General features: G+C 47.8%; 1 protein-coding gene and 1 long non-coding RNA gene across 4 annotated transcripts in view; one reads left to right on the forward strand and one right to left on the reverse strand.

The window, feature by feature from the left end:
• Positions 1-3,810, reverse strand: part of LOC129516862 (uncharacterized) — a 77,780-nt gene extending 73,970 nt beyond the window's left edge. The window contains exon 1 of the long non-coding RNA XR_008665884.1: positions 3,746-3,810. This is a non-coding gene — a long non-coding RNA (uncharacterized LOC129516862). The remainder of the gene's footprint in view (positions 1-3,745) is intronic.
• NR3C2 (nuclear receptor subfamily 3 group C member 2) overlaps positions 3,058-14,049 on the forward strand; it is a 323,096-nt gene continuing 312,104 nt past the window's right edge. Inside the window, exons 1-2 of one of the 3 annotated variants that reach the window (XM_055336368.1) lie at positions 3,058-3,160; positions 10,988-12,737. In XM_055336368.1, coding sequence (XP_055192343.1) covers positions 10,990-12,737 — 1,748 coding nt within the window. In that variant the 5' untranslated portion in view covers positions 3,058-3,160; positions 10,988-10,989. Of the gene's footprint in view, positions 3,161-4,823; positions 4,845-5,251; positions 5,538-10,987; positions 12,738-14,049 lie in introns of those variants that run through there. The other 2 variants (XM_055336369.1, XM_055336367.1) reach the window with 2 other exon arrangements.

Consider the following 14,049-nt stretch of genomic DNA (forward strand, 5'->3'; position numbering starts at 1 on the left):
AGAAAAATATGCTTATCCAAAAGGCTGAAAAGAACAAACTTTGTTGAGACAGCTTAAAAAACAAGCAAGTAATGACATTTCTAGGCATACACTTTTTTAAGGTGATAGGGCTCCTTATTAACAAGCATTGGCACAAAGAATATTCCAAACAGAAAACCCTGCACCCCCATCTTTGATGGAGTGTCTCAGAGATACCACTTGTGGGGTGATTCCAGCCAAAATAAGTGTCTCCTTCTTTTCAGATGAGGGACCCACAGATCTTATCCTGGAGCTGTTCTCCCTTCATGGCACAGGACCACCTCTTGTCTTATGGACAGCACAACAAAATAAAGCGAAGAGGGAAACTTAATTGTTCAAACGTTTGGCAACTTAATTTAAATACCCAGATATCCCCCAAAGATTCGCCTATTAATAATTGCTAGATCCCCTAACATCCCTCCCAAAGAACAAGAGAAGCTGCTATAAATGGGCATATGCCCCCCACTCCTAGCTATTTTGGTGTGAAAAAAATTTCAAAAGAATATTTACATATGCTTAAAACTCAATCTTAATTGTATAATACCAAATGGTTTTTAAGGCAGGGAAGATAAAAATTTGAGAATGGGCAAGAAAAAACACAGTAAGAAATCTACATTTCCAAGATGTTGCACTTATAATAACCTCCTTTATGCCATAGTCTGATCCCTTGACAAGTTGTCCGTAATGGAAATTATTGATTAGAATCATGGTAGGGTATCTAAGTAAAGAATGTTCACGGTAAATCATTTTTTAAAGTGGGAAGGAATAATCAACGCCTAATTTGCAAATTTTGTAAACAGAATTTACATTATATAGGTTACCTTAAATAAGAGTTTTCTCTAATAAGAGTTTTCTCTAGCATTTCATTATGAAAAATTTCAAGCATACAAAAAAGTTAGTTTACAGCAGACACCTGTATACCCACCACTAGATTCCACCGTTAATGTCGTACTTCAGTATATACATGCTTCATCATATACCCACCCGTCCTTCTGTACACCTTAGCAACCCACCACCAATGTCAATCCATCTTCCTTTTTTATGCATTTCAAGATTCAGTTTTTGCAGTAGACACTTGTAATTAATTGTCGATATGTTCGTTTGAAAATGTATTATTATTTTCTTGCTTTCGCTTAAAACCTAATACTTTAAGAACTCTACGCCCCCTACAAAGAAGGGAACTGAGGCAAAAGGTCGTTTTCCTAGAGGCCAAAATGCCCCCTTCAGCCATCTGAGAATTGAGCAGTGCCAATACCGTACATGTAGGTGATGGACGCAAAGGGGGGCTCGATATTGGGACACTGGGATACGGTCGAAGAAAGGCAGTGATTGTTTTAACCGTGTTGAACACGGTTTTGTGTGGGAAGAGATTAGCAACTTTCACAGCTACTTGGGAACAAAATGGGCAAGAATCCTGCAAAGGGCGGGGTGCTGGTGGTGGTTTAGGGTGGTGGTCAACAGATCCTGTAGGAAAAGTGCTAAGCCGGGAAAGGGGTGTGTGTGTGTATGGGGGGGGGTCAGTTCGCGGGGTTTTTTAAACTCTATATCATAAAGGACAACAGGCACGGAAGCCTGTGAGTGATGGTGACATTCACGATGCGCCCCCATCCCCCCCCAAAAAAAAATTTTCCACCAAGGCCAGGTGTAACGGTGCAGTGCAAGAGTCGGGCGGGACGTATATCTCACACACGCGAGTGCACGTGAACACGCGCGCGCACACACGGGCACACACGGGCACACACACGGGCACACACATCCCCTGATAAGGGTGATCTGCGTGGCAGAGAGTGACGGGCGTGGGACTCCGGGGCGGCTGCGGAGCCCGCAGGCGGCGGGCGGCTCCGCAGGGCAGCGGCAGCGGGAGAGCCCCGGGCTCGCGGTCCCAGCTGGGTCCCGCGCCCCCCGCCGTGCGCCCGCCCCCTCGGCCGGGCCGCCCCCCTTTCACTTTCGCGTCTGCGTAGGTGTCTGCCCCGGCGGGCGCGGGGGCGCGGGGGCGCGGGGGCGCGCGGGGGCGCGCGGGGCGGCGCGGGGGCGCGCGGCGCCCGGCGAGCGGAGGGGGAGGGGTCCCGGCGCGGCGCCCCGGCCTCGGCTCGCCCCGCGCAGGCACCGCCCGCCGCAAGTCGGCCGCTGTCACCGCCCGGGGGCCGGTCGCGGCCGCCGCCGCTCAGCGACCTCCCCCCGCGCCCCCGCGCGCAGACACCGGCCCTTCCTCGGCGGCCCCCCCACGGTGGGGGTGGGGCAACGGCGCCGCGAGCTCGGGAGAGGGCAGCGCGGCGGCCTCCCCGGGTGGGCGGCGGGCGAGCAGGAGAAGAAACTTTTCGCTCCCGCCCCCCGCGCGTGGTCCCCAGCCCGCGCTGCCCCCCGCGGGTGGGGAGTGCACCTGAGGCCGGGGCGCGGGCTCGGGCCCAGACTCTGGGGGGACGCGCGAAGTGGTGGCGGGAGGGTTCCGTGCGTCGGGGGCTCCGTCCTCCCGGGGCCTCCCGGCGGCCGGGGGCCGGGGCGAGAGGGCACGCAGCCACGGGCGCCCCCACCCCGTTGCCCACCAGCCGGGGGCCGGCCGCCCTGCAGCCTCCTCCCGCGGCGGAGGGTGTGACCCGGGGAGGGGGCCGCGGCGCCGCGGGCTCCCCCTGCGGCCGCCCCCTCGCACACACACAGGCACACACACACGCTCCGCCGCCTGAGCTGTCACCGGCCACCCGAGGCCCGGAGAGGGGGCGCGGAGAGCCGCGCGGCGGGGCTCGGGCGCGGAACCAGCCGCCGCGCTTCCCGGCCTCCAGGGCGGCCGCCGGCAACGCCCGGGAGACCAGCAGCCCCGGGAGAGGGGCCCGCTCGGGGCCGGGCCGCCGCTGCTGGGGGCGGGCGGGCGCTCGCGTCCCCTTCTGCGCGGTTCGGCGCCGCCGCCTCGCCGCCTCCCGCGGGGTAACAACGCTACTGGTCTATTGCTCTACCCACCGTCAGGAGGGCGACGGCCGGGATTATCATCCTCTCCATCCTTACCGCCGATCTGCTCGCTAGTACTGGACTTGCGGGCGGCGGCGGCGGCGGCGGCGGCGGCGGCGGCGGCGGCGGGAGTCTCGCTGCCCTCACCCCCGCCCCACCCCCCCGCCCCGCGCCCCAGCTTCCCCACCATGTCCTAGAAAAGGTGAGTGCGGCGACAGTCACTTTGCGCTGACAGCGGCGGGAGGGGGCCCGGGGAGCGCAGAGGCGGCCCAGGGGAGGGCAGGGGCCGCGCGAGGGCGCGGGGGGGGGGGCGAGCCGAGGTGGGCTGCGGGCTGCAGACCAGGTGCCCGCCGGGCCGCCTCGGGGCAGGGGTGCTGGGCGGCAGGCGAGCGATCGCGGCGGCTGTCCCTGCAAAATCTAACCTAGATTTCGTAAGCAGCTGCGATCCAGGGCAAGACCGGCCCTCCGAAAAGGAGGTAAAAACTTAGTAAAAGAGGCACGTCCATTCCTTTAATAATAAATTTGCCAGCGCAGGCTGAGCCGCCGCCCCCCTCGCCTGCCCCGGCGCTAGGTCCGGGACTCCCCTCGCTCCTGCCCGCCGCCCGCGCTCGGCCCGGGTGCGATCGATGCCAGACTGCTCGCCTGGCCCGGAGAGCGCGCGTGACGGCGGGCCCCGCGGGAAAGTTGGGACACTTGGCGGGGACTCCCGGCTGCGGGGTCCCGGGGGCCGCTGCGCACAGGGGACTGCTGAGCACCGGAGTCGCCCCGCCGCCAGGGAGTTCCCTACCTGGAGCGGCGGAGAGTTCGAGGCTTCCAGGGTTCCGGGGGGGGTCTGGAATCCCGAAGCTTAATTACAGTAAAGAGAGGACGGGGGGGGCGGGGGGGCTTTGGGCACAGACAGAGTGACCCCCCTCCCCTGGCCCTCTGACTATGGCGGGGGCCAGGCAGGGGTGAGGCGGGAGGCTGGCTGCACAGCTGCCACCGCCGGGCTGCGGGTCGCCGAGGGCCGGGGGCCCGGATTTAGGTGTGTACGTCACTGGTGCTGACTCTGGGCCAGCCGGGAGCCTAAAACGGAGCCTCAGACGCGGAGCCTCAAAGTCTTTAGAAATCAAAGTTCAGAAGCCCTTCCTTTTGCCTAGTAGCTACAGCGTTTGGGTGGGCGAGAGGAGAGTCGAGGTGGGGGCGGCTGCGGGGAAACAAATTTATTGCAGGCACTCGATCTTTAGAAAACACTTTGGTTCCTCTTCCCTCCTCTGTGTTTCTCCCAATTGTGTGCAACCCCCCGCCCCGCCCCCCCCATTATAAAGAAGTGAATATCCTCGATGGCTTTCAAATTGAGCTAGTGGAAAAATCCGATACTAAACTAATAAATGAACCGACAAAATCATAAAGAAGGAGAGCACTAGCTCTTGACCCTGGCACTTTTTTTTTCTTTTTTCTTTCTTCTTCTTCTTCTTCTTCTTTTTTTTTTTTTTTTTTTGGTGGGGGTGGGAGAGAGGCTGCGTTTAAAGGGCTTTGGCTGCGCTGAAATCACCCGCTTTTCCCGCACGGTTAAAACAAGGAAATTCAAATCGAGTGGGAACGTGATCCTCTTGCTCGCGGGCAGCGACGCTGCGGCCGCTCTGCCGAGAGGTAACTCGCAGGACCGAGGGAAGGGGCGGGGGGAGAGGAGCCCCGGGGGTCGGGGCGAGCCCACTCGGAGCCCTCCCCTGCGCGCGGACGCCGTGGGCGGTGCCTGGGCCAGGGCTGCCGCTCACCTGGCGCTGCAGGTGGACAGCACGAGGGAACGACACCTTGGCTGGATCTCGGAAAAACCGACTTCTTCCGCGTCACCACACTTTTCACGTCTTTCCAGTTAGCCCGAGGTCAGCCAGGAGGATAGTCAGGTGGGAGCGAGCAAGTTTGGAGCAGTCGAGCGAGAGGGGCGGGGGGCGGCGCGTGGAGGGCGCCCAGCGCTCGGCGTCGCAGCTGCTGCCCGGCACCCCAGGCGCCCGCCGTGGCTGCGGCTTTAAGGGAGCTGCCGAGTCTAGGCTGTGTCGCAGCAACTTTGTATCAGTCATGTCGCCCTCCTGGTGACTGACAGCCGGCGTTGTCCAATGAGAAGCCCGCCTGGCCTGTGCAGCGTGGAGCCTTGCTTCCCTCCGGGCCAATAGGAAGGGCTCAGGGGGGCGGGATGGCAACCTGAACTTTATCTGGACATGTGACCACCCCGGCCCTGGAGCTGGCCCACTCCCCCTCCGGGCTTTCGCCCGCCCTCTCTCCCTCTCTCCCTTCCCACTTCGCCCGCCCTGGCCCTGGCCCTGGCCCTGGCCCTGGCCCTGCCCCCGCCTCTCCGCCCCTCCGCGCCCGGGGTGTCATTGGACTGGGGAGACGCGAGCCAACTTCAGGCTGCTCGGAGGAAGCCCGTGCAGTCACCTGGGTGCAGGAGCGTTGCAGCCTCGGGCTCTCTCGCTGCAGGGAGAGCGGCACTCGCTGGCCTGGATGTGGTTGGATTTAGGGGGGCTCCGCAGCAGGGGTGTCGTGGCGTTGGCGAGCGCTGCAACAGGTAGACGCCGAGAGACGGACCCCGGCCGAGGCAGGTGTGTAGGGGTGCGCCGCGGGGCGCCGCTCGCCGGACTCGGCTGGCGGCCGCGGCGCGGGAGCGTGCACTTTGCAGGGAGAAGTGGCTGCGTAATCCGGAGGCACAGTCAGTATGGTGCTGTGTGCTTGTTGTTTTGTTTTGGTTTTCCACTTTTTACCCCCTTTGGCCGCCAGAGGACTATTTTGGGAAAGTTTGGCCACTTTGGATAAATGCCCTCTAACGAGCAGCTTTCAACCGCCTTTGGCAGTGGGAGGTCTACCACCCTTCCCTTTCCCCGAGGATGAGTTTCGGATCGTCTTCCTTATACGATTTTTAAGGGGCGTTTGGATAATATTTGTTTCCTCTATCAATTGCGGAAGCACCCACATCTTAGCTGGAGGTGTAGCGGATAAGGGCAGTTGAAGGAGATACAGATCCTGATGTAGCCTGTCTGAAGGGGGCTCTGGAAATTCGTGCATTTCCCGTTCCCTAGTATTTATAAAACTCTTGAGAGAGGCTAATGCTTTCTGTGGCATCAGTTGTAATTCCAAAGGCAGGGGAGAAAGGATGAAGCTTCTTTTGGTGTCATCAGTACCCTACTATTGAACTTAAGTGCATGGTTTTTCCCTACTGAATTTTAAAAGACCAGGCTTAAATCAAAATGGTTTATGGCACCATCAGTTTTGACTATTTATTATGACCTAGAAGTCAGAAAAACTTTTGTTTGATACCAGACAAGTTTTTGGGAGCGCTGAATTCCTAATGCACTTAAAATTGCTTTTTTGACATTTGTATGACCATTTCTCTAGGTGCTGTTATTGATGATATTTACATAATAATGATAACAGCATGCCCATCTGTGAAGTTCTGTGAAGTTTTAATTGTATGTTTGGGTTCAAGGCACACTATCATTGAAATGCCTGAGGATAGAAGTTACAAAAAAAGATAAAGGGGAGCTTTTTCCTTTAAGAGGGACATAGTTTGGCTTGGGGATTTTGGAAAGATCAGGTGGCTCAGTGAATTAGGTGAGTGAATAGAAATCAGGTGTGCTCAGTTCTAACTGGTTCTCCCGCTCTCTTAGGTGACCTTGGGCAGGTTTCTATCATTTACCCCATGTATAAAAGAAGAGGACATAATAATAGTTCCGTAGTGAGGATGACAGAAAAATAGTTACATACGGCAAACTTTTGACGGCCGTGCAACTAGTGAAAATTGTGAAATTCTTAAGGTTCTGTCTTTAAGATGCCATATTAAGGTGAAATAACTATAGAAAATGGTATGCTTTAAATGAGACTGTGGGGGGGGGGCTTAAAAGTGAAAGTGTTTTCAGACAAAATGTCAATTCACAAGAATCTTTGTTAATATTCCTAAAAAAAAAAAAAGCAAACCTATTTCCTTATGGAAGAGCGCAGTTTAACACTGACTATAAAACCTAAAATTTTAAAGTCAGGTTTTTCCTTTGTAAAAAGTTTTTAAGAGCATATGAATAGCTCTTCCTCACTTTTTGAAATTTCCTTTATGTTTTGGGGGAGGCCATTTGCATGAAAATTAAAGGGTCATAATGGTTTTTGTCCCTGTCCCTAGAGAGCCTCTGTTAACATTTCTGCTGTAAGGGAGACAAATCTGATTTTATATAAGCTGGATATGTATACCGGTGTCTGCTTCTTCTTATACTTTAGTAACAACTTTTCCTTTACTATGGGGGTGTTAAGTTCTACGAGGAGTATATTCATCAACTAATATTTCCAGTATTTACTAGTAAGTTCAGGCTAACTGAAATGCTGCTCAAGCCATGGCTATGCCACTTCCAAAAAGACAATCTGAGTTTCCTGGACTATTTAGGAAATAAATGCCTAACATAATCTATTTGTTTACAGAGAAGACCGATTAAAAGACTGATTAAAAGTAATAGGGGGGCATTCAGCATAAAATATTTTAATACTCCTAAGTTTTTAAAAACGATGATCTTAAAAAATGTTGGCAGTGGAAGCCATGAAGACGCTAGATATCTATTCTTTTGTGCCTGACTGTTGCCAACCCTTATTTTCTTTGTTGAGAGGTGCATTAAGTTGGTAGATGAAGACAGTACCTTACACAGAACTAATTTAGATTTCAGCAAAGCCTTTTGCAAATTCTTTAATGATAGCCCTGTCAATAATGTGGGGAAAGGCAGGCTGTTTTATGCTATTGTTAAGAATTCAAGGCTAGCCAAACAGGACTTGGAAAGTTGTGATCAGCTGTGTGATGTTAGCTGATAAAGGTGCTTCCTTGTAGAGTGCTTTAATATTATACTTGTCTGCTGTTTCCCATGTAGATTCTCCTAGAATCGTCATATAGTCTCACAGATTTGAGATTTGGCTCCTGCTTTAGGGCAGAGTGATGAAAGCCATCCCTTAGAATATTAGTAGGTGTTGTGGAAAAAGGGGGCCGTGGCCAAATTATGTAGAGGACGCTGGAATAAAAAGGAAACCGGTTTCCGCACTGTAAAACTTCTCAGGAGTTTAGCATGCAGATTTACACTGTGAAACTTCAAAAAAGCAGTAAGTGATCATCCTTCCCAAAAGAACGTTTGGAGGATGGATTTTTGGGGAGGGATCTGTAGATGGGATTCTCTGTTTGGGGTAGGACGGGGTTGGGGGGGGGAGTGGAGATGAGGAATGGAGCTGTAGTTGGAAGGTGGGCAGGCTGGAGCCTTTGGAGGCCTTTGGCAAGAGTTCCTAGGTGAATCACCAAGGGTGATTTGCAGGCATTAGGGGAGAGAGGGGTGCAGTTCACCAAGGCAGGGAATGTGGGTTTACAGAAAGGTTTGGGGAGGGGGGTATGAAACACAGAAGATGTTCAGTTTTGAGCATGAATAGACATGTTTCTTGTGGTGTTTGGTGAATTTGGACCTGAAACATCTATACCTTAGATATGCATCTGTTCAGCTTTGTTATGGGGAGGATAGAATATTCTTAGATAGAAGTAGAAACATAGAATACTCCTATTTTTCAACCTATGGTTACAGCTAACTGGTTTTTCAGTAAAGAAGAAAAGGTCAGTATTAGCAGTTTAAGTCCCATTTCACCGTATATTTGTTTCAACTTGTCTTTTATCCACACTCAATTTTTTGGGTAGTATTACCAGGTAGACACCTAAATTGTAATTTGATTTATTTTCCCCTGCTTTGTGATTGACTTGTGATTAGGAATTCATAGAATAATGTTCTTTAAGTAAAAGGTTATAGGCTAGATTTTAATGTTCACAAATTGAGTATTGATTATAAGAGTTAACATTTTTTTATTTGTACTAGGCTATCTGCTTGGGATGCAGTAGTGAAATTGATAAAATTTCTGCCTCTTGGGGACTTAAAATCTAGTATAGAATACAGTGAAGAGATAATTACAATACTTAGACAATTTAGGCATTAAATGTCCTTAGAGAGCCTTGTGATAATCTATTGCCAGTTTATTTAGTAGAGCCATTCTATTATTTTCCTGTGTAAGTTAATATAAGTTCTGTAGCAGAAGGACTTCCTAGTCTCATTTCATGAGGGGAAGCTAAGGGAGATGGGAGTAGTCAGTGGCTGAAGGAGGAAAAGAATGAGAGGCTTGGGATGCCTGGGTGGCTCAGCACTTAAACATCTGATTCCCGCTCAGGTCCTGATCCTGGCGTCCCGGGATGGAGTCCCACATCGGGCTTCCTGCATGGAGCCTGCTTCTCCCTCTGCAGATGTCTCTGCCTCTCTCTCTCTCTCTCTGTGTCTCTCATGAATAAATAAATAAAATCTTAAAAACAAAAAAAATGAGAGGCCTAAGGTAATATTGGTGTACAGAACTGCAGAGACTACATCAGACTTTTATTTGGGGCATGGATTATCTACACACCTGAAAGGATTTGAAAAATGCATACATAATACAATACAAATGAATATGTAATGATTTTAGCAGTTTTGTATATTAGAATATATAAATGAAAGTTTTACAAAGAATGTGTTAATTTCCTTTAAGATATGTTTCTATAGAAACATATCAAAGCAGGGGGCATTTGGCAATGTCTGGAGATGTCTTTGATTGTCACAGCTGAATATGGGGAGTGCTAGTTGAATCTAGTGGGTAGGTGTCAGGGTTATTGCTAAACATATTACAATGCAAAGGACAGACCTTCACCACAAAGAATTATCAGGCCCGAAATGTTAGTAGTGCCAAGGTTGAGATGCCTTGGTTTAGGGAGAGACCTGGGGTCAAATTCCAGCTCTGCCACATAGCTGTATAGCCTGTGCCTCAGTTTCCCCAATATATCATTTAGATAATACTTTTACTAATCTTATACGGTTATTAGGGTAAATAAGAGGTGTATACTGTTGCATTGAATTGTATAATTATAAGATTATGTAAATATAACCTATTATATTGTCTATGAAATAATTTTATAGAGAGTCAATGGTTGTGATTGTGTAGATGAAAAAAACCTGTGGGCTCCTTGGATGAGAACTGTGCCTGTTTTGTCTGTCACTATAGATTCAGTGACTGGTTGTAGGCCCAGGATGTAGCACGCACTTGGTAAATATTTGTTCAATGAATGAACACATAAATTGTCAAGACTCATCTCAACTTCCTCCATTTACTGTTGAAAATAAAACTGTTTCTGCTAGAAGTCTTTATAGCAGAGGTACCACTAAGTAGGGATGCGTGTCAAAGTCCCTGCCAGCATTGAAATACGGAGAATCTAGTGCTGACATTCCCGAGTTGTCATACTGCCTCTCTATGGAGCTATATGGACTGCCTTAAGTAATCAGGATACATGAATCTTTACTTTTCGGAATTGACATTACAGTATCCTCATAAGTAATCCATTTTAAGAAAACCTTATTTTTTAAAAAAAGTCATTCTTATAAGTTAGTTTTCCTGTGATAATCCACTTGATAACTTTAATTTCATATTAATATATGGTAACATTGGTTGCATTACTGTTTTGTTTTAATAAAGCCTCGTATTCAATATGGAAAGCAGCTTCCGTATACTTGAGAGACACCAAAGGTTTTAGAGTTAGAAGATTTAGTTTTAAACCCAACTTGTCACTTATCACGCCTTTGACCTTGGACAAGTCACCCACATTAGTAAGCCCTTCGTTTCATCCTTGCCTGCTTCATCAGTCCCCATGATTACTCTGAATATTAAATAAGTTAACATTTGTAGATATTCTTTGCAAATCTAAAGGCTGTATTATAGCAAACATGTTACTTTTATTTAGATGCAAAATAATTTTATATGATTGCTGCTTATAGTCTAGCTTCTGGACAAGTTATAGTCAGTACTCTGTTATAACAGCACATAAAAAAGGCAACAATTTTAATATAAGTAGAAATATTGCTTATAATAAGTAGGATATGTATGAATAGCTCAGCAAGTACAATTTTAGAATGTCTTCTAGAGTAATATTGCTATAAATGACTCTAATTCAATTTTTTAATATAAATTTATTTGTTAGCTATGGAGACCAAAGGCTACCACAGTCTCCCTGAAGGTCTAGATATGGAAAGACGGTGGGGTCAAGTTTCTCAGGCTGTGGAACATTCTTCCCTGGGACCTACAGAGAGGACCGATGAGAATAACTACATGGAGATTGTCAACGTAAGCTGTGTTTCCGGTGCTATTCCAAACAACAGTACTCAAGGAAGCAGCAAAGAAAAACACGAACTACTCCCTTGCCTTCAGCAAGACAATAATCGGTCTGGGATTTTAACATCTGATATTAAAACTGAGCTGGAGTCTAAGGAACTTTCGGCGACTGTGGCTGAGTCCATGGGTTTATACATGGATTCTGTAAGAGATGCTGACTATACCTATGATCAGCAGAACCAACAAGGAAGCATGAGTCCAGCAAAGATTTATCAAAATGTTGAACAGCTGGTGAAATTTTACAAAGAAAATGGCCATCATCCTTCCACTCTAGGTGGTGTGAACAGGCCCTTGAGATCCTTCATGTCTGACTCTGGGAGCTCTGTGAATGGTGGGGTCATGCGTGCCATTGTTAAAAGCCCTATCATGTGTCATGAGAAGAGCCCATCTGTTTGCAGCCCTCTGAACATGACATCTTCAGTTTGCAGCCCTGCTGGAATCAGCTCTGTGTCCTCCACCTCTGCCAGCTTTGGCAGTTTCACAGTGCACAGCCCTATCACCCAGGGGACTCCTTTGACATGCTCCCCTAACGTTGAGAATCGAGGCTCCAGATCGCACAGCCCAGCACACGTGGGCTCTCCTCTCTCAAGTCCATTAAGTAGCATGAAATCCCCAATATCCAGCCCTCCGAGTCACTGCAGTGTAAAATCTCCAGTCTCCAGTCCTAACAATGTCACTCTGCGATCCTCTGTGTCTAGCCCTGCAAACATCAACAACTCAAGGTGCTCCGTTTCCAGCCCTTCCAACACAAATAACAGATCCACGCTTTCCAGTCCAACTGCTAGTACTGTGGGATCTATCTGTAGCCCTGTAAACAATGCCTTCAGCTACACTGCTTCTGGCACTCCTGCTGGATCCAGTGTGGCCCGGGATGTGGTTCCTAGTCCAGACACACAGGAGAAAGGTGCTCAAGAGGTCCCCTTTCCTAAGAGTGAGGAAGTGGAGAATGCCATCTCCAATGGTGTGACTGGCCAGCTTAACATTGTCCAGTACATAAAACCGGAGCCAGATGGAGCTTTTAGTAGCTCATGTCTAGGAGGAAATAACAAAATAAATTCTGATTCCCCATTCTCAGTACCAATAAAACAAGAATCAACCAAGCATTCATGTTCAGGCACCTCTTTTAAAGGGAATCCAACAGTAAATCCATTTCCATTTATGGATGGCTCATATTTTTCCTTTATGGATGATAAAGACTATTATTCTCTATCAGGAATTTTAGGACCACCTGTGCCCGGCTTTGATGGTAACTGTGAAGGCAGTGGATTCCCAATGGGTATTAAACAGGAACCAGATGATGGGAGCTATTACCCAGAGGCCAGCATCCCGTCATCTGCTATTGTTGGTGTGAATTCAGGTGGACAGTCCTTTCACTACAGGATTGGTGCTCAAGGTACAATATCTTTATCACGATCAGCTAGAGACCAATCTTTCCAACACCTGAGTTCCTTTCCTCCTGTTAATACTTTAGTGGAGTCATGGAAATCACATGGTGACCTGTCATCTAGAAGAAGTGATGGATATCCAGTTCTAGAATACATTCCAGAAAACGTAACAAGGTAAGTTGGTTTTTTTTCTCCTTTTCTGAAAATCGCGGCTTTATAAAATGTTGAAAAAACTAGTATTTACAGTTGATAAATTTAAACACATTTCAGTTCACTGAAATGAACTGTTCAGTTCACAGTTCATTTTATTTTTATTTTCAGGATGGTCACTTAGTGTCCCCTCTTTCCTTTTTGGTATACTGCTGTTTTGAAATAGGAAACAAAAAGTTCTTAAAATTAAGAAAATACTTGTGTTGATTTTGAAGGAATATGTATGGATATTCCCTCCCCCTTATAGCACATTGCCTGTTGTAGGTGTTCGGGAAAAGTCTGTTTTCTACTGCCTGTGACTATATTTGTTTTAGCGGACTAGTGCTAGATTATTTTTTTCTTTAGTGGTACACTGGTTCACTAGAATTGTTTTAAATTTGTTTCTTTGTGGTCTTTGTCTTTTTTCTTAGCTTTCTTTTTTATTATTATTAACCACTTCATTGGTTGTGAAGTATGAAGTTGAACCCCAAATCGGTTACCCACAAGCTCTACACCCTCTTCGTCCTTTTCTGGGTAGCTTAATTTGTATATAAGTCATGGTTTTCCATACAAATAAATCATTTCCTTAACTGTTGAGGGCTTTTAAAGACTCAGCACATCTAAAATTACTAAGTGGACAGTCTTGCTTTCTTACTCATATTGGAAGTGAAATATGTCACTGCAATTTTGAGTTGGTATATTTTTAACTTTTAAGATCTACAAGAAGACATACTTTACTAACTGTAAAATATCTCTTGACTTTCCTTTTTGCAGATATCATATTCTATATATTTAGAAAAAACAAGGAAGAGGTTTTTGATATGACTGTAAAGGGTGGTTCTAAATTATACAATGAATACTTGCATTGGACTTTGTTTCAGTACTGTTTTTATTATATGGTTGTGATAAATGATCCCTTTATTGAACATAGAATAGATGTCCTAGATATGGTTCATTCCTTCAGCATTTGGGAATATGTGGATGTTTTCTTTAAAAACTTATGTTCATTCCATTAACAGTTATGTAAACAATTACGTTTACATGTATTTCTTTTTCTCCTTCTGTTTTGTTATGAGCCAAAAGCTAAAACTTTAGTTCATATGTTCTTTTTCCTTATCGTTGATTCAAACTTTGCTCCTCTTGCCTTTATGGAAGCAAACATTCCATTGAAGGATAGGTTATTACAGCTCTTGATAGCATGAATGATCATATTCTGATACCCCCTCTATCTCTTCTATTCTAAACCGTAATGCAAGATAGTGCAACATAGCATGGCTTTCGTCAGAAACAAACATAG

The sequence above is a fragment of the Nyctereutes procyonoides genome, unplaced genomic scaffold (assembly GCF_905146905.1).
Source record: "Nyctereutes procyonoides isolate TBG_1078 unplaced genomic scaffold, NYPRO_anot_genome, whole genome shotgun sequence".
Lineage (NCBI taxonomy): Eukaryota > Metazoa > Chordata > Mammalia > Carnivora > Canidae > Nyctereutes > Nyctereutes procyonoides.